The sequence below is a fragment of the Nerophis lumbriciformis genome, linkage group LG14 (assembly GCF_033978685.3).
Source record: "Nerophis lumbriciformis linkage group LG14, RoL_Nlum_v2.1, whole genome shotgun sequence".
In the NCBI taxonomy this organism is placed as follows: Eukaryota; Metazoa; Chordata; class Actinopteri; order Syngnathiformes; family Syngnathidae; genus Nerophis; species Nerophis lumbriciformis.
Window position 1 is genome coordinate 6,144,936 of NC_084561.2, and position 21,319 is coordinate 6,166,254.

At 32.9% G+C, this 21,319-nt stretch overlaps 1 protein-coding gene across 1 annotated transcript in view; it reads left to right on the forward strand.

Annotated features, from left to right (window-relative positions):
- The window catches only part of alkal1 (ALK and LTK ligand 1), a 56,959-nt gene that overhangs the window by 23,474 nt on the left and 12,166 nt on the right, over nucleotides 1-21,319 (forward strand). The window contains exons 3-4 of the mRNA XM_061976438.2: nucleotides 5,930-5,983; nucleotides 9,918-9,998. Of these exons, the coding sequence (XP_061832422.2) occupies nucleotides 5,930-5,983; nucleotides 9,918-9,998 (135 nt within the window). The remainder of the gene's footprint in view (nucleotides 1-5,929; nucleotides 5,984-9,917; nucleotides 9,999-21,319) is intronic.

Consider the following 21,319-nt stretch of genomic DNA (forward strand, 5'->3'; position numbering starts at 1 on the left):
GTTAGAACCACTATGGACTGGACTCTCACACTATTATGTTAGATCCACTATGGACTGGACTCTCACACTATTATGTTAGATCCACTATGGACTGGACTCTCACACTATTATGTTAGATCCACTATGGACTGGACTCTCACACTATTATGTTAGATCCACTATGGACTGGACTCTCACACTATTATGTTAGATCCACTATGGACTGGACTCTCACTATTATGTTAGATCCACTATGGACTGGACTCTCACAATATTATGTTAGAACCACTATGGACTGGACTCTCACACTATTATGTTAGATCCACTATGGACTGGACTCTCACAATATATTAGATCCACTATGGACTGGACTATCACTATTATGTTAGATCCACTATGGACTGGACTCTCTCACTATTATGTTAGATCCACTATGGACTTGACTCTCACTATTATGTTAGATCCACTATGGACTGGACACTCACTATTATGCTAGATCCACTATGGACTGCACTCTCACTATTATGTTAGATCCACTATGGACTGGACTCTCACAATATATTAGATCCACTATGGACTGGACTCTCACTATTATGTTAGATCCACTATGGACTGGACTCTCACTATTATGTTAGATCCACTATGGACTGGACTCTCACTATTATGTTAGATCCACTATGGATTGGACTCTCACTATTATGTTAGATCCACTATGGACTGGACTCTCACACTATTATGTTAGATCCACTATGGACTGGACTCTCACTATTATGTTAGATCCACTATGGATTGGACTCTCACTATTATGTTAGATCCACTATGGACTGGACTCACACTATTATGTTAGATCCACTATGGACTGGACTCTCACTATTATGTTAGATCCACTATGGACTGGACTCTCACTTTTATGTTAGATCCACTATGGACTGGACTCTCACTATTATGTTAGATCCACTATGGACTGGACTCTCACTATTATGTTAGATCCACTATGGACTGGACTCTCACTATTATGTTAGATCCACTATGGACTGGAGTCTCACTATTATGTTAGATCCACTATGGACTGGAGTCTCACTATTATGTTAGATCCACTATGGACTGGACTCACACTATTATGTTTGATCCACTATGGACTGGACTCTCACTATTATGTTAGATCCACTATGGACTGGACTCACACTATTATGTTAGATCCACTATGGACTGGACTCTCACTATTATGTTAGATCCACTATGGACTGGACTCTCACTATTATGTTAGATCCACTATGGACTGGACTCTTACTATTATGTTAGATCCACTATGGACTGGACTCTCACTATTATGTTAGATCCACTATGGACTGGAGTCTCACTATTATGTTAGATCCACTATGGACTGGACTCACACTATTATGTTAGATCCACTATGGACTGGACTCACACTATTATGTTAGATCCACTATGGACTGGACTCTCTCACTATTATGTTAGATCCACTATGGACTTGACTCTCACTATTATGTTAGATCCACTATGGACTGGACTCTCACTATTATGTTAGATCCACTATGGACTGGACTCTCACACTATTATGTTAGATCCACTATGGACTGGACTCTCACACTATTATGTTAGATCCACTATGGACTGGACTCTCACTATTATGTTAGATCCACTATGGACTGGACTCTCACACTATTATGTTAGATCCACTATGGACTGGACTCTCACACTATTATGTTAGATCCACTATGGACTGGACTCTCACACTATTATGTTAGATCCACTATGGACTGGACTCTCTCACTATTATGTTAGATCCACTATGGATTGGATTCTCACTATTATGTTAGATCCACTATGGACTGGACTCTCACTATTATGTTAGATCCACTATGGATTGGACTCTCACTATTATGTTAGATCTACTATGGACTGGACTCTCACTATTATGTTAGATCCACTATGGATTGGACTCTCACTATTATGTTAGATCCACTATGGACTGGACTCTCACAATGTATTAGATCCACTATGGACTGGACTCTCAATATTATGTTAGATCCACTATGGACTGGACTCTCACTATTATGTTAGATCCACTATGGACTGGACTCTCTCACTATTATGTTAGATCCACTATGGACTGGACTCTCACACTATTATGTTAGATCCACTATGGACTGGACTCTCACAATATATTAGATCCACTATGGACTGGACTCTCACACTATTATGTTAGATCCACTATGGACTGGACTCTCTCACTATTATGTTAGATCCACTATGGACTTGACTCTCACTATTATGTTAGATCCACTATGGACTGGACTCTCACACTATTATGTTAGATCCACTATGGACTGGACTCTCACACTATTATGTTAGATCCACTATGGACTGGACTCTCACACTATTATGTTAGATCCACTATGGACTGGACTCTCACACTATTATGTTAGATCCACTATGGACTGGACTCTCACACTATTATGTTAGATCCACTATGGACTGGACTCTCACTATTATGTTAGATCCACTATGGACTGGACTCTCACACTATTATGTTAGATCCACTATGGACTGGACTCTCACACTATTATGTTAGATCCACTATGGACTTGACTCTCACTATTATGTTAGATCCACTATGGACTGGACTCTCACACTATTATGTTAGATCCACTATGGACTGGACTCTCACAATATATTAGATCCACTATGGACTGGACTCTCACTATTATGTTAGATCCACTATGGATTGGACTCTCACTATTATGTTAGATCCACTATGGATTGGACTCTCACTATTATGTTAGATCCACTATGGACTGGACTCTCACTATTATGTTAGATCCACTATGGACTGGACTCTCACACTATTATGTTAGATCCACTATGGACTGGACTCTCACACTATTATGTTAGATCCACTATGGACTGGACTCTCACTATTATGTTAGATCCACTATGGACTGGACTCTCACACTATTATGTTAGATCCACTATGGACTGGACTCTCTCACTATTATGTTAGATCCACTATGGACTTGACTCTCACTATTATGTTAGATCCACTATGGACTGGACTCTCACTATTATGTTAGATCCACTATGGACTGGACTCTCACAATATATTAGATCCACTATGGACTGGACTCTCACACTATTATGTTAGATCCACTATAGACTGGACTCTCTCACTATTATGTTAGATCCACTATGGACTTGACTCTCACTATTATGTTAGATCCACTATGGACTGGACTCTCACAATATATTAGATCCACTATGGACTGGCCTCTCACTATTATGTTAGATCCACTATGGACTGGACTCTCACTATTATGTTAGATCCACTATGGACTGGACTCTCACTATTATGTTAGATCCACTATGGATTGGACTCTCACTATTATGTTAGATCCACTATGGACTGGACTCTCACTATTATGTTAGATCCACTATGGACTGGAGGTGTGTTCTTGTCTCGCAAAAAGATCGCAAAATGTGTCCTTGAATGAAGGTTTCTGGATGACTAATTGGACCAACTATTGCTGGTGACATTACAGACTATGTTGGACTTCATCCAACAAGTGTCCGTGGATTCTTAGCCACTCCAACAAAGTGGCGACTGTGACTGTGGTCTCCATACGTTTAATCCCGCTGCCCCCGTCAGGACGTAGTCACAGTACGTTCCCAGGTGTGAGTTATCGCAGCGAATTACTCTGATGAGCATTACAGTCCCATACAGTAATCCCCTTAGCCTGTTAGTCTGCGCTATGAGAGACCTGCTTATGGACCAGGACTTCGGACACAATGAGGCACCTAGCTCGGGAGTCGGACTCTTGTTCGGACCAAACATCAAGCAAGATTCCGCGTGAAACTCAGAGCTTTTGTAATCTGATTTTAAAGATTGTAAAACCAGTTTGTGGCTCGCACCCTCCCTGTTGAATGTGAACCGCTGAAATCCTCCTGTGCTCCGATCCGAGGTCAAGGAGCGGTCATGTGGACTAATGGATCATGGTGGACAACTCTAATGTTAACTATTGGATCGCTGTTTCTCAGATGTAATACACTTTTTCCACCACTGGTGGCAGTAGTGACAATATCAAACTAACAACGTCATTGAGAAGCGCAAAAAATATGACTCAAATGGTGAAGCTGTATTTTCATTTGCACTTATTGACCACTCATTTTAGAAACATTCATTATTAATTGAGTTTATTTATTTTAGCGCAACATATTAGTGCTTATTTTTCTAATCAGTCTGACCTAAGCCTAAATTTATGTGTAAAATAATTAAGATTAGATTATTGAATACCACTAAAATCCAGAGATTACTAATTCATTGTTAGTATTTATCAATCAATCAATCAATGTTTACTTATATAGCCCTAAATCACCAGTGTCTCAAAGGGCTGCACAAGCCACAACGACATCCTCGGTTCAGATCCCACATCAGGGCAAGGAAAAACTCAACCCAATGGGACAATGACAAACCTTAGAGGACCACAGATGTGAGAGTCCAGTCCATAGTGGATCTAACATAATAGTGAGAGTCCAATCCATAGTGGATCTAATATATTGTGAGAGTCCTGTCTATAGTGGATCTAGCATAATAATGTGAGAGTCCAGTCCATAGTGGATCTAACATAATAGTGAGAGTCCAATCCATAGTGGATCTAACATAATAGTGTGAGAGTCCAGTCCATAGTGGATCTAACATAATAGTGAGAGTCCAGTCCATAGTGGATCTAATATATTGTGAGAGTCCAGTCCATAGTGGATCTAGCATAATAGTGAGAGTCCAGTCCATAGTGGATCTAGCATAATAATGTGAGAGTCCAGTCCATAGTGGATCTAACATAATAGTGTGAGAGTCCAGTCCATAGTGGATCTAACATAATAGTGAGAGTCCAATCCATAGTGGATCTAACATAATAGTGAGAGTCCAGTCCATAGTGGATCTAACATAATAGTGAGAGTCCAGTCCATAGTGGATCTAACATAATAGTGAGAGTCCAGTCCATAGTGGATCTAATATATTGTGAGAGTCCAGTCCATAGTGGATCTAGCATAATAATGTGAGAGTCCAGTCCATAGTGGATCTAACATAATAGTGTGAGAGTCCAGTCCATAGTGGATCTAACATGATAGTGTGAGAGTCCAGTCCATAGTGGATCTAACATAAGTACGTATTTAAGTGGGCCCCAGACCCCTCTTTAGTGGAAAAGTGCCACTCCATATGTGGCACTGACATTATAATTTAATATCCCTATACATCATTTCACGAATACGGAAATAAAATTTAAAAATGCACGATAAAATCAACTGTTTTTTGTTTTTTTTACTATTATCAATTAATTTAGTATCCATCCATCCATCCATTTTCTACTGCTTGTCCCTTTCGGGGTCGCGGGGGGTGCTGGAGCCTCTGGGCTGTATTCGGGTGGAAGGCGGGGTACACCCTGGACAAGTGGCCACCTCATCACAGGGCCAACACAGACAACATTCACTTTCACACTCACACACTAAGGCACACAAATAAAAGAAAAATACAATCCAAACAACCTTCCCTAGTCATGGTGCAAAAAAATAAATGCAAGGTCAACACACATAACAACCTGCTCATTGAACTTTGTGGATATTATTTTAAAAAAAAATGTCCAAACACCATAAAACAAATCAAAATTACACCCATTTAAATCCATAGAGTGCATGATGGGAAAATGTAAAACTCTCTCGTCATTTATCCATGTTGGCGCATTTTAGCTGCTTGATATTTCTGATTGATTACAAAACTTTAAGAAGGTCGTCACAAAAGTAAACAAGGTAGTAGTCAAACGTTCACATACTTTTAATATCCAGTTATATTATATATTAATATGTAAACACACACACCCGTATCGTCCCAAAGCCTGCAATGATATCAAAAACTAACGCTCCTTTTCCCTTCCAGAGGTGGTTCCTCGAGATGCAAACAAGAAAAGCAAATTCATTCAACACTTCACAGGTAAGAAATCATAAAGAGTTGACTTTTTATTTAAAAAAAAATGTTCATGCTCGATCAAAGCTGGCCTTTGAAAAGGTTTTTTTTATCCTGCACACGCAAGATTGAACACGTTTGGCGAGAACATGTTTTTGTTTTTGTTTTTTTTTACTTTGCATCCTCCACTGCTGGGTCACGGGTCTTTGTGTGCGAGGGACGTGACGAGTCCTCTTCACAGTGTCGTTTGTAGAAGTTGATTTACAACATGTGCACCTTTTTAATCCTGACACATCGCATATTTTCATTTTTCATCCATGATGTCGTTCACAACAACACAACAGATGACATGTGTTGCGTGTGTATGATTGTTTGTACATTGATGTTACATCCATGATGTCGTTCACAACAACACAACAGATGACATGTGTTGTGTGTGTGTGTATGATTGTTTGTACATTGATGTTACATCCATGATGTCGTTCACAACAACACAACAGATGACATGTGTTGTGTGTGTATGATTGTTTGTACATGTTACAGCCATGATGTCGTTCACAACAACACAACAGATGACATGTGTGTGTATGATTGTTTGTACATTGATGTTACATCCATGATGTCGTTCACAACAACACAACAGATGACATGTGTTGTACATTGATGTTACATCCATGATGTCGTTCACAACAACACAACAGATGACATGTGTTGTGTGTGTATGATTGTTTGTACATTGATGTTACATCCACGATGTCGTTCACAACAACACAACAGATGGCATGTGTTGTGTGTGTATGATTGTTTGTACATTGATGTTACATCCATGATGTCGTTCACAACAACACAACAGATGACATGTGTTGCGTGTGTATGATTGTTTGTACATTGATGTTACATCCATGATGTCGTTCACAACAACTCAACAGATGACATGTGTTGTGTGTGTATGATTGTTTGTACATTGATGTTACATCCATGTGGTGATATCCTTTACACACTGATGTCGCTTTTTGATGCAGTACCGCCTGAGGGATCCAAGGTCACACGCATTCAATGTTGGTGTATAACCCATCACATACTAAAGACCAAAAAAAAAGCCTACTACTAGCAAAAATGATGCCACAATCTGTGAAAATAATGCTTGTGGACACCTGCACCATCGGACGCGTTATTCTCCCAAACTAATGTTCCTTCTCCGCACAATGACAACATGTCACTCACGTTTATGTCAATTACTGATATTAGTCTGCCTTTATCAGCACATTCCGTTTTATTGGCCAAATGATGTGACTCCCTCCGCAGTTACGTCCGCACGCAACTCAAATATGCTTTATTACTTTTGTTGATTTTAGTGATTATTGATCAGGCGTGCTCGCGCCGTGTCAAATAAAAAGTAGTAACCATGGCGACGTCCCAGACTTCTAGTAGACCTCTTTTGTAATGCCAAAACCCACCTTTTTTAAACTGGCTTTTAAACCTTCATGGTTTTATTTTTTTTTCAAGCCTTGTATTTTGTATTCTGTTTTTAAGTTAATGACTGATATTTTATACATTTTACTTTTATTATTTATTGTAAAGTGTCTAAGTTTTTAGAAAAGTGCTTTTAAATAAAATGTATCATTATTTTTATTATTACTATTACAAAAAAACAAAGTCCTTAAAGGTAAACAACTGTGTCCGCATCATTCAACTTACTGCATCAAGAACTATTGTAGTCATTTTTTTTTTATCTATACAGATAACTATGACTTTATTAGGCTAAAATCATACAGGTTTTCTGTAGTAATATTTATATATTTTAGAAATGTAAAATAAAAAAAATTATACTTATTTAATCGTATTAGCCCTAAATTCAAAGTTTTGTTTTAGCCCTAAATTCTAAGTTTTGTATTCTTGTAATATTTTTTTTAACTCTGATAATTAAGAATATTTGCCTGAAATACTTTTTTTTGTAGTGTACATATACTAAGTTTTCAAGGTAGAAGTGTATTACAAAGTATCCAGTAACAAACGTGTCCGCATCATTCAACTTACTACATCATGAAGTATTGCAGTATTTTTTTTAATCTATACAGATAACTATGACTTTATTGGGCTAAAATCATACAGGTTTTCTGTAGTAATATTTCTATATTTTAGAAATGTAAAATAAAAAAATTATACTTATTTTATCGTATTAGCCCTAAATTCAAAGTTTTGTTTTAGCCCTAAATTCTAAGTTTTGTATTTTTGTAATATTTTTTTTAACTGTAATTAAAAATATTTGCCTGAAATACTTTTTTTTGTAGTGTACATATACTAAATTTTCAAGGTGGAAGTGTATTACAAAGCATCCAGTAACAAACGTGTCCGCATCATTCAACTTACTGCATCATGAACTATTGTAGTATTTTTTTTTTTTATCCATACAGATAACTATGACTTTATTGGGCTAAAATCATACAGGTTTTCTGTAGTAATATTTCTATATTTTAGAAATGTAAAATAAAAAAATTATACTTATTTAATCGCATTAGCCCTAAATTCTAAGTTTTGTTTTAGCCCTAAATTCTAAGTTTTGTATTCTTGTAATATTTTTTTTAACTCTGATAATTAAGAATATTTGCCTGAAATACTTTTTTTTGTAGTGTACATATACTAAGTTTTCAAGGTAGAAGTGTATTACAAAGTATCCAGTAACAAACGTGTCCGCATCATTCAACTTACTGCGGCATGAACTATTGTGACCACTCGGTCACATGTAATTTTTTTATTTATACAGATAATTATGACTTTATTAGGCTAAAATCATACAGTTCTCTAGTAATATTTCTACATCATTTTTTAAAAATTCTGGTCATTATGACTATGTGCCTAAAATCTCCTAATTAGAAAGAATCCAGTAACAACTGTGTCTGCATCATTGAACTTACTGCATCATGAACTATTGTTGTAATTTATTTTTTATTTATACAGATCACTATGACTTTATTAGGCTAAAATCATACACGTTTTTCTGTAGTAATATTTCTATATTACTTTAGAAATATAAAAGTAAAATGAAAAATGATATTTCATCGCATTAGTCCTAAATTCTAAGTTTATTTTCTTGTAATATTTTTTTAAATTCTGGTAATTAAGAATATTTGCCTGAAATACTTTTTTTTTTTGTAGCGTACACCTACTAAGTTTTCAAGGTAGTAGTGTATTACAACGTATCCAGTAACAAACGTGTCCGCAACATTCAACTTACTGCGGCATGAACTATTGTGACCACTCGGTCACGTGTAATTTTTTTTATTTTTTTTTATACAGATAATTATGACTTTATTAGGCTAAAATTATCCAGTTGTTCTCTAGTAATATTTCTACGTATTTTTTTTAAATTCTGGTCATTATGACTATGTGCCTATAATCTCCAAAGGCAGAAGCATATTACAAAGAATCCAGTAACAACTGTGTCTGCATCATTCAACTTACTGCATCATGAACTATTGTAGTAATTTATTTTGTATTTATACAGATCACTGACTTTATTAGGCTAAAATCATACACGTTTTTATAAGGTAATATTTCTATTATTTTATTTTAGAAATATAAAAGTAAAATTAAAAATGATATTTAATCGCATTAGCCCTAAATTCTAAGTTTTTTTCTTGTAATATTTTTTTGTAATTCTGGTAATTACAACTATTTGCTTAAAATCCTTTTTTTGTAGTGTACACATACTAAGTTGTCAAGGTAGAAGTGTATTACAAAGTATCCAGTAACAAACGTGTCCGCATCATTCAACTTACTGCATGATGAACTATTGTAGTATTTTTATTTATTTATACAGATAACTATACCTTTTTATTAGCTTGATGAGAATTGATTCTGAATCACAATGGAATCATAAGTTGTAGAGAAAATATTTGTATTTTTGGCTGATGAGATCTTTCTTTGTGTTTGTTTGTTTGTTTGTTCTTCTTCCAAGCAGGACCAGTCAAGTTCTCATCGGAATGCAGGACTGGCTTTGACAGACTTTACCACAACACCAGGGATTGTTCCAGACCAGCGTGTACGTAGTACACCCACGCATTCACATGACAAACATTTCATTATTTCTACTGCCAGTCTCAAGCAAAAACCACCATTTCAAGTCTTCTGTTCAACACCTTCGCTGCACGTGATGTAACGGTCCAAACATTTGGCGGGCCAACAAGCGAATCCCCAAATGGATTTGGATAGTTTTCATTTTCAAAGTCAATATAAAATATCAAGGGTGTCAAACTCATTTTTATCATTTTTATGTTTGAGGCCCCTTCTAACAGTAAATGACATTGTTACGCATTCCATTATTAGATTTATTATTATAATAAAAAAAGGTGTAGTTTTTACAGTAAAAATAAATAGAGTTGCAGGAATTTTACTGTAAAATTCATAGTTTTTTACAGCATGTTACTGTAAATGGGAGAAACAGTATTGCTGTTTTTTTTTTTTTTACATTTAAAAAAATTGTCAGTTCACTCGGCAGAATTTTACTGTAAAATTGACAGTATTCCATTAGTAGATTTATTTTATGTAACATGTAAAAAAAAAGAAGAAAAAAAGTGTAGTTTTTACAGTAAAAATAAATGAAGTTGCAGGAATTTTACTGTAAAATTCATAGTTTTTTACAGCATGTTACTGTAAATGGGAGAAACTGTATTGCTGTTTTTTGTTTACATTTAAAAAAACTGTCAGTTCACTCGGCAGAATTTTACTGTAAAATTGACAGCATTCCATTATTAGATTTATTTTATGTAACATGTAGAAAAAAAAGTGTAGTTTTTACAGTAAAAATAAATAAAGTTGCAGGAATTTTACTGTAAAATTCATAGTTTTTTTTACAGCATGTTACTGTAAATGGGAAAAACAGTATTGCTGTTTTTTTGTTTTTTTTACATTAAAAAAACTGTCAGTTCACGCGGCAGAATTTTACTGTAAAATTGACAGCATTCCATTATGAGATTTATTTTATGTAACATGTAAAAAAATAAAAATAATAATAAAGTGTAGTTTTTACAGTAAAAATAAATAAAGTTGCAGGAATTTTACTGTAAAATTCATAGTTTTTTTTACAGCATGTTACTGTAAATGGGAGAAACAGTATTGCTGTTTTTTTACATTTAAAAAAACTGTCAGTTCACTCGGCAGAATTTTACTGTAAAATTGACAGCATTCCATTATTAGATTTATTTTATGTAACATGTAGAAAAAAAGTGTCGTTTTTACAGTAAAAATAAATAAAGTTGCAGGAATTTTACTGTAAAATTCATAGTTTTTTTTACAGCATGTTACTGTAAATGGGAGAAACAGTATTGCTGTTTTTTTGTTTTTTTACATTTAAAAAAACTGTCAGTTCACTCGGCAGAATTTTACTGTAAAATTGACAGTATTCCATTATTAGATTTATTTTATGTAACATGTAAAAAAAAAAAGGGGTAGTTTTTACAGCGAAAAAAAAAAGTTGCAGGAATTTTACTGTAAAATTCACTGTTTTTTACAGCATATTACTGTAAATGGGAGAAACAGTATCGATGTTTGTTTTTTTTACAGTAAAAAACTGTCGTTTGCTCGGCAGAATTTTACTGTAAAATTGACATTTCCCCCCCCCCACTGTAAATAGAAAATGTATTTTTTATGGTACAATTCTTTCAACTGATGTGTCAGTTTTTTACCAAAAACTGTACATTTTACGGTGTATTGCTGTAAATGGCAAATGGTACCACCATTTTTTTTACAGTAAAAACGGTTAGCTCAGTTGCCAGAATTTGACTGTAAAATTTACAGTGTTTTTTTGTTGTTACTGTTAATAGAAAATTGTGTTTTTTTAATGCTAAAATTCTGCTAACTGAGCTGCCAGTTTTATACCGTAAAAACAAGTGTAGATTGTACGGTGTTTTACTGTAAATGGCAAATGGTACCACAATTGTTTTTACAGTAAAACTGTTAGCTCAGTTGCCAGAATTTGACTGTAAAATTTACAGTGTTTTTTTGTTGTTACTGTTAATAGAAAATTGTGTTTTTTTAATGCTAAAATTCTGCTAACTGAGCTGCCAGTTTTATACCGTAAAAACAAGTGTAGATTGTACGGTGTTTTACTGTAAATGGCAAATGGTACCACAATTGTTTTTACAGTAAAAACTGTTGGATCAGTTGCCAAAATTTGACTGTAAAATTTACAGTGTTTTTTTTTTTTTTGTTACTATAAATAGAAAATTGTGTTTTTTATGCTAAAATTCTGGTAACTGAGCTGCCAGTTTTATACCGTAAAAACAAGTGTAGATTGTACGGTGTTTTACTGTAAATCGCAAAATGGCACTAAATGGGTTTTTTTACAGTAACAAAACTGGCAACTCAGTTGGCAGAAATTTTACTGTTTTTTTTCCCCCACTGTAAATAGGAATGTTTTTATGCTAAAATTCTGCCAACTGAGGCGCCAGTATTTTACTATAGAATTTTTTATTTTTTTTACAGTAAAAAAAAATTTTTGGCAGAAATGTATGGTCATAAGCAGTGGTGCTGTTGTTTCCATTTACTGTAAAATGCTGTAAAAACGTATTATATTGTACCGTAAGATATATTATTATTTATACAGTTTGATGGACAACTGCCATTCCACACTGTAAAAAGTCACTAGATTTTACTGTAAAAAACTGGTAGCTCAGTAAAATCATCAGTGGTACCGGTTTTACATTTGCAGTAATGCACTGTAAAAACCGGGATGGTAGATTTTTACAGTTAAAAAAAAAAAATTGCAGCTCAGTGCCAGACTTTTGCGGTAAATATAACAGTGGTACTGTTTTTTTGTTTTTTAATTTTCAGTAATGCACTGTAAAAAATGGACAGATTTTACGGTAAAGTAGCAGTTAAAAGTCGCCATAATTTGAACGTAAAAAAAAACAGTGGTACCGTTTTTCAATTTACAGTAATGCACTGTACAAAAATAGGCATAGATTTTACAGTAAAAAAAAAAAGTAGAAGCTAAGTCGCCAGAATTCTGCGGTAAAAACAGTGGTACTGTTTTTTTATTTACAGTAATGCACTGTGAGAAATTGACAGATTTTACGGTAAAAAAAGTAGCAGATAAATGTCGCCAGAATTTGAATGTAAAAACAGTGGTACCGTTTTTCAATTTACAGTAATGCACTGTAAAAAAAAAAAAATGGGCATAGATTTTACGGTAAAAAAAATTGCAGCTCAGTCGCCAGAATGTTGCGGAAAAAATAACAGTGGTACGTTTTTTGTTTTTTTTTACAATAATGCACTGTGAAAAATGGATAGATTTTACAGTAAAAAAAAAAAAAAAGTAGCTGCTCAGTCGCCAGATTTTTGAACATAAAAACAGTGGCACTGTTTTTTGATTTACAGTAATGCACTTTGAAAAATTGACAGATTTTACGGTAAAAAAGTAGCAGTTAAATGTTGCCAGAATTTGAATGTAAAAACAGTGGTACCGTTTTTCAATTCACAGTAATGCACTGTAAAAAAAAAAATGGGCGTAGATTTTACGGTAAAAAAAATTGCAGCTCAGTCGCCAGAATTTTGCGGAAAAAATAACAGTGGTACTTTTTTTTTTTTTTTTACAGTAATGCACTGTGAAAAATGGACAGATTTTACAGTAAAAAAAAGAAAAAAGTAGCAGCTCAGTCGCCAGAATTTTGAACATAAAAACAGTGGCACTGTTTTTTGATTTACAGTAATGCACTGTGAAAAATGGACAGATTTTACAGTAAAAAATTAGCAGTTAAATGTTGCCAGAATTTGAATGTAAAAACAGTGGTATTGTTTTTCAATTTACAGTAATGCACTGTAAAAAAAAATGGGCATAGATTTTACGGTAAAAAAAATTGCAGCTCAGTCGCCAGAATTTTGCGGAAAAAATAACAGTGGTACGTTTTTTGTTTTTTTTACAGTAATGCACTGTGAAAAATGGACAGATTTTACAGTAAAAAAAAAAAAGTAGCAGCTCAGTCGCCAGAATTTTGAACATAAAAACAGTGGCACTGTTTTTTGATTTACAGTAATGCACTTTGAAAAATGGACAGATTTTACAGTAAAAAAGTAGCAGTTAAATGTTGCCAGAATTTGAATGTAAAAACAGTGGTATTGTTTTTCAATTTACAGTAATGCACTGTAAAAAAAATGGGCATAGATTTTACGGTAAAAAAAAATTGCAGCTCAGTCGCCAGAATTTTGCGGAAAAAATAACAGTGGTACTTTTTTTTCTTTTTTTTTTACAGTAATGCACTGTGAAAAATGGACAGATTTTACAGTAAAAAAAAAAAGTAGCAGCTCAGTCGCCAGAATTTTGAACATAAAAACAGTGGCACTGTTTTTTGATTTACAGTAATGCACTGTGAAAAAAATGGGCATAGATTTTACGGTAAAAAAAAATTGCAGCTCAGTCGCCAGAATTTTGCGGAAAAAATAACAGTGGTACTTTTTTTTTTTTTTTTTTTACAGTAATGCACTGTGAAAAATGGACAGATTTTACAGTAAAAAAAAAAAGTAGCAGCTCAGTCGCCAGAATTTTGAACATGAAAACAGTGGCACTGTTTTTTGATTTACAGTAATGCACTGTGAAAAATGGACAGATTTTACGGTAAAAAAGTAGCAGTTAAATGTTGCCAGAATTTGAACGTAAAAACAGTGGTACCGTTTTTCAATTTACAGTAATGCACTGTAAAAAAAAAAAATGGGCATAGATTTTACGGTAAAAAAAAATTGCAGCTCAGTCGCCAGAATTTTGCGGAAAAAATAACAGTTGTGCTTTTTTTTTTTTTTTTTTTTTACAGTAATGCACTGTGAAAAATGGACAGATTTTACAGTAAAAAAAAAAAAAAAGTAGCAGCTCAGTCGCCAGAATTTTGAACATAAAAACAGTGGCACTGTTTTTTGATTTACAGTAATGCACTGTGAAAAATTGACAGATTTTACGGTAAAAAAGTAGCAATTAAATGTCGCCAGAATTTGAACGTAAAAACAGTGGTATTGTTTTTCAATTTACAGTAATCCACTGTAAAAAAAAAATGGGCATAGATTTTACGGTAAAAAAATTGCAGCTCAGTCGCCAGAATTTTGCGGAAAAAATAACAGTGGTACGTTTTTTTGTTTTTTTTTTACAATAATACACTGTGAAAAATGGATAGATTTTACAGTAAAAAAAAAAAAAAGTAGCAGCTCAGTCGCCAGAATTTTGAACATAAAAACAGTGGCACTGTTTTTTGATTTACAGTAATGCACTGTGAAAAATGGACAGATTTTACAGTAAAAAATTAGCAGTTAAATGTTGCCAGAATTTGAATGTAAAAACAGTGGTATTGTTTTTCAATTTACAGTAATGCACTGTAAAAAAAAAATGGGCATAGATTTTACGGTAAAAAAAATTGCAGCTCAGTCGCCAGAATTTTGCGGAAAAAATAACAGTGGTACGTTTTTTTTTTTTTTTTTACAGTAATACACTGTGAAAAATGGACAGATTTTACAGTAAAAATAAAAAGTAGCAGCTCAGTCGCCAGAATTTTGAACATAAAAACAGTGGCACTGTTTTTTGATTTACAGTAATGCACTGTGAAAAATTGACAGATTTTACGGTAAAAAAGTAGCAGTTAAATGTTGCCAGAATTTAAATGTAAAAACAGTGGTATTGTTTTTCAATTTACAGTAATGCACTGTAAAAAAAAATGGGCATAGATTTTACGATAAAAAAAATTGCAGCTCAGTCGCCAGAATTTTGCGGAAAAAATAACAGTGTACGTTGTTTTTTGTTTTTTTTACAGTAATACACTGTGAAAAATGGACAGATTTTACAGTAAAAAAAAAAAAGTAGCAGCTCAGTCGCCAGAATTTTGAACATAAAAACAGTTGTACTGTTTTTTGATTTACAGTAATGCACTTTGAAAAATTGACAGATTTTACGGTAAAAAAGTAGCAGTTAAATGTCGCCAGAATTTGAATGTAAAAACAGTGGTATTGTTTTTCAATTTACAGTAATGCACTGTAAAAAAAAAATGGGCATAGATTTTACGGTAAAAAAAATTGCAGCTCAGTCACCAGAATTTTGCGGAAAAAATAACAGTGGTACGTTTTTTTTGTTTTTTTTTACAGTAATGAACTGTGAAAATTTGACAGATTTTACAGTAAAAAAAAAAAAAGTAGCAGCTCAGTCGCCAGAATTTGAACATAAAAACAGTGGTACTGTTTTTTGATTTACAGTAATGCACTGTGAAAAATGGACAGATTTTACGGTAAAAAAGTAGCAGTTAAATGTTGCCAGAATTTGAATGTAAAAACAGTGGTACCGTTTTTCAATTTACAGTAATGCACTGTAAAAGAAAAAAATGGGGATAGATTTTACGGTAAAAAAAATTGCAGCTCAGTCGCCAGAATTTTGCGGAAAAAATAACAGTGGTACGTTTTTTTGTTTTTTTTTTACAATAATACACTGTGAAAAATGGATAGATTTTACAGTAAAAAAAAAAAAAAGTAGCAGCTCAGTCGCCAGAATTTTGAACATAAAAACAGTGGCACTGTTTTTTGATTTACAGTAATGCACTGTGAAAAATGGACAGATTTTACAGTAAAAAATTAGCAGTTAAATGTTGCCAGAATTTGAATGTAAAAACAGTGGTATTGTTTTTCAATTTACAGTAATGCACTGTAAAAAAAAAATGGGCATAGATTTTACGGTAAAAAAAATTGCAGCTCAGTCGCCAGAATTTTGCGGAAAAAATAACAGTGGTACGTTTTTTTTTTTTTTTAACAGTAATACACTGTGAAAAATGGACAGATTTTACAGTAAAAATAAAAAGTAGCAGCTCAGTCGCCAGAATTTTGAACATAAAAACAGTGGCACTGTTTTTTGATTTACAGTAATGCACTGTGAAAAATTGACAGATTTTACGGTAAAAAAGTAGCAGTTAAATGTTGCCAGAATTTGAATGTAAAAACAGTGGTATTGTTTTTCAATTTACAGTAATGCACTGTAAAAAAAAATGGGCATAGATTTTACGATAAAAAAAATTGCAGCTCAGTCGCCAGAATTTTGCGGAAAAAATAACAGTGTACGTTGTTTTTTGTTTTTTTTACAGTAATACACTGTGAAAAATGGACAGATTTTACAGTAAAAAAAAAAAAAAGTAGCAGCTCAGTCGCCAGAATTTTGAACATAAAAACAGTTGTACTGTTTTTTGATTTACAGTAATGCACTTTGAAAAATTGACAGATTTTACGGTAAAAAAGTAGCAGTTAAATGTCGCCAGAATTTGAATGTAAAAACAGTGGTATTGTTTTTCAATTTACAGTAATGCACTGTAAAAAAAAAATGGGCATAGATTTTACGGTAAAAAAAATTGCAGCTCAGTCACCAGAATTTTGCGGAAAAAATAACAGTGGTACGTTTTTTTTTTTTTTTTTTACAGTAATGAACTGTGAAAATTTGACAGATTTTACAGTAAAAAAAAAAAAAAAAAAAAAGTAGCAGCTCAGTCGCCAGAATTTGAACATAAAAACAGTGGTACTGTTTTTTGATTTACAGTAATGCACTGTGAAAAATGGACAGATTTTACGGTAAAAAAGTAGCAGTTAAATGTTGCCAGAATTTGAATGTAAAAACAGTGGTACCGTTTTTCAATTTACAGTAATGCACTGTAAAAGAAAAAAATGGGGATAGATTTTACGGTAAAAAAAATTGCAGCTCAGTCGCCAGAATTTTGCGGAAAAAATAACAGTGGTACGTTTTTTGTTTTTTTTTACAATAATGCACTGTGAAAAATGGATAGATTTTACAGTAAAAAAAAAAAAAAGTAGCAGCTCAGTCGCCAGAATTTTGAACATAAAAACAGTGGCACTGTTTTTTGATTTACAGTAATGCACTTTGAAAAATTGACAGATTTTACGGTAAAAAAGTAGCAGTTAAATGTTGCCAGAATTTGAATGTAAAAACAGTGGTATTGTTTTTCAATTTACAGTAATGCACTGTAAAAAAAAAAAATGGGGATAGATTTTACGGTAAAAAAAACTTGCAGCTCAGTCGCCAGAATTTTGCGGAAAAAATAACAGTGGTACTTTTTTTTTTTTTTTTACAGTAATGCACTGTGAAAAATGGACAGATTTTACAGTAAAAAATTAGCAGTTAAATGTTGCCAGAATTTGAATGTAAAAACAGTGGTATTGTTTTTCAATTTACAGTAATGCACTGTAAAAAAAAAAATGGGCATAGATTTTACGGTAAAAAAAATTGCAGCTCAGTCGCCAGAATTTTGCGGAAAAAATAACAGTGGTACGTTTTTTTTTTTTTTTTACAGTAATACACTGTGAAAAATGGACAGATTTTACAGTAAAAATAAAAAGTAGCAGCTCAGTCGCCAGAATTTTGAACATAAAAACAGTGGCACTGTTTTTTGATTTACAGTAATGCACTGTGAAAAATTGACAGATTTTACGGTAAAAAAGTAGCAGTTAAATGTTGCCAGAATTTAAATGTAAAAACAGTGGTATTGTTTTTCAATTTACAGTAATGCACTGTAAAAAAAAATGGGCATAGATTTTACGATAAAAAAAATTGCAGCTCAGTCGCCAGAATTTTGCGGAAAAAATAACAGTGTACGTTGTTTTTTGTTTTTTTTACAGTAATACACTGTGAAAAATGGACAGATTTTACAGTAAAAAAAAAAAAAAGTAGCAGCTCAGTCGCCAGAATTTTGAACATAAAAACAGTTGTACTGTTTTTTGATTTACAGTAATGCACTTTGAAAAATTGACAGATTTTACGGTAAAAAAGTAGCAGTTAAATGTCGCCAGAATTTGAATGTAAAAACAGTGGTATTGTTTTTCAATTTACAGTAATGCACTGTAAAAAAAAAATGGGCATAGATTTTACGGTAAAAAAAATTGCAGCTCAGTCACCAGAATTTTGCGGAAAAAATAACAGTGGTACGTTTTTTTTTTTTTTTTTTACAGTAATGAACTGTGAAAATTTGACAGATTTTACAGTAAAAAAAAAAAAAAAAAAAAAAGTAGCAGCTCAGTCGCCAGAATTTGAACATAAAAACAGTGGTACTGTTTTTTGATTTACAGTAATGCACTGTGAAAAATGGACAGATTTTACGGTAAAAAAGTAGCAGTTAAATGTTGCCAGAATTTGAATGTAAAAACAGTGGTACCGTTTTTCAATTTACAGTAATGCACTGTAAAAGAAAAAAATGGGGATAGATTTTACGGTAAAAAAAATTGCAGCTCAGTCGCCAGAATTTTGCGGAAAAAATAACAGTGGTACGTTTTTTGTTTTTTTTTACAATAATGCACTGTGAAAAATGGATAGATTTTACAGTAAAAAAAAAAAAAAGTAGCAGCTCAGTCGCCAGAATTTTGAACATAAAAACAGTGGCACTGTTTTTTGATTTACAGTAATGCACTTTGAAAAATTGACAGATTTTACGGTAAAAAAGTAGCAGTTAAATGTTGCCAGAATTTGAATGTAAAAACAGTGGTATTGTTTTTCAATTTACAGTAATGCACTGTAAAAAAAAAAAATGGGGATAGATTTTACGGTAAAAAAAACTTGCAGCTCAGTCGCCAGAATTTTGCGGAAAAAATAACAGTGGTACTTTTTTTTTTTTTTTTACAGTAATGCACTGTGAAAAATGGACAGATTTTACAGTAAAAAATTAGCAGTTAAATGTTGCCAGAATTTGAATGTAAAAACAGTGGTATTGTTTTTCAATTTACAGTAATGCACTGTAAAAAAAAAAATGGGCATAGATTTTACGGTAAAAAAAATTGCAGCTCAGTCGCCAGAATTTTGCGGAAAAAATAACAGTGGTACGTTTTTTTTTTTTTTTTACAGTAATACACTGTGAAAAATGGACAGATTTTACAGTAAAAATAAAAAGTAGCAGCTCAGTCGCCAGAATTTTGAACATAAAAACAGTGGCACTGTTTTTTGATTTACAGTAATGCACTGTGAAAAATTGACAGATTTTACGGTAAAAAAGTAGCAGTTAAATGTTGCCAGAATTTAAATGTAAAAACAGTGGTATTGTTTTTCAATTTACAGTAATGCACTGTAAAAAAAAATGGGCATAGATTTTACGATAAAAAAAATTGCAGCTCAGTCGCCAGAATTTTGCGGAAAAAATAACAGTGTACGTTGTTTTTTGTTTTTTTTACAGTAATACACTGTGAAAAATGGACAGATTTTACAGTAAAAAAAAAAAAAAGTAGCAGCTCAGTCGCCAGAATTTTGAACATAAAAACAGTTGTACTGTTTTTTGATTTACAGTAATGCACTTTGAAAAATTGACAGATTTTACGGTAAAAAAATAGCAGTTAAATGTCGCCAGAATTTGAATGTAAAAACAGTGGTATTGTTTTTCAATTTACAGTAATGCACTGCAAAAAAAAAATGGGCATAGATTTTACGGTAAAAAAAATTGCAGCTCAGTCACCAGAATTTTGCGGAAAAAATAACAGTGGTACGTTTTTTTTTGTTTTTTTTACAGTAATGAACTGTGAAAAATTGACAGATTTTACAGTAAAAAAAAAAAAAAAAAAAAAAGTAGCAGCACAGTCGCCAGAATTTGAACATAAAAACAGTGGTACTGTTTTTTGATTTACAGTAATGCACTGTGAAAAATGGACAGATTTTACGGTAAAAAAGTAGCAGTTAAATGTTGCCAGAATTTGAATGTAAAAACAGTGGTACCGTTTTTCAATTTACAGTAATGCACTGTAAAAGAAAAAAATGGGGATAGATTTTACGGTAAAAAAAATTGCAGCTCAGTCGCCAGAATTTTGCGGAAAAAATAACAGTGGTATGTTTTTTTTTTTTTTTTTACAATAATGCACTGTGAAAAATGGACAGATTTTACAGTAAAAATAAAAAGTAGCAGCTCAGTCGCCAGAATTTTGAACATAAAAACAGTGGCACTGTTTTTTGATTTACAGTAATGCACTGTGAAAAATTGACAGATTTTACGGTAAAAAAGTAGCAGTTAAATGTTGCCAGAATTTGAATGTAAAAACAGTGGTATTGTTTTTCAATTTACAGTAATGCACTGTAAAAAAAAAAATGGGGATAGATTTTACGGTAAAAAAAACTTGCAGCTCAGTCGCCAGAATTTTGCGGAAAAAATAACAGTGGTACTTTTTTTTTTTTTTTACAGTAATGCACTGTGAAAAATGGACAGATTTTACAGTAAAAAAAAAAAAAAGTAGCAGCTCAGTCGCCAGAATTTGAACATAAAAACAGTGGTACTGTTTTTTGATTTACAGTAATGCACTTTGAAAAATTGACAGATTTTACGGTAAAAAAGTAGCAGTTAAATGTTGCCAGAATTTGAATGTAAAAACAAT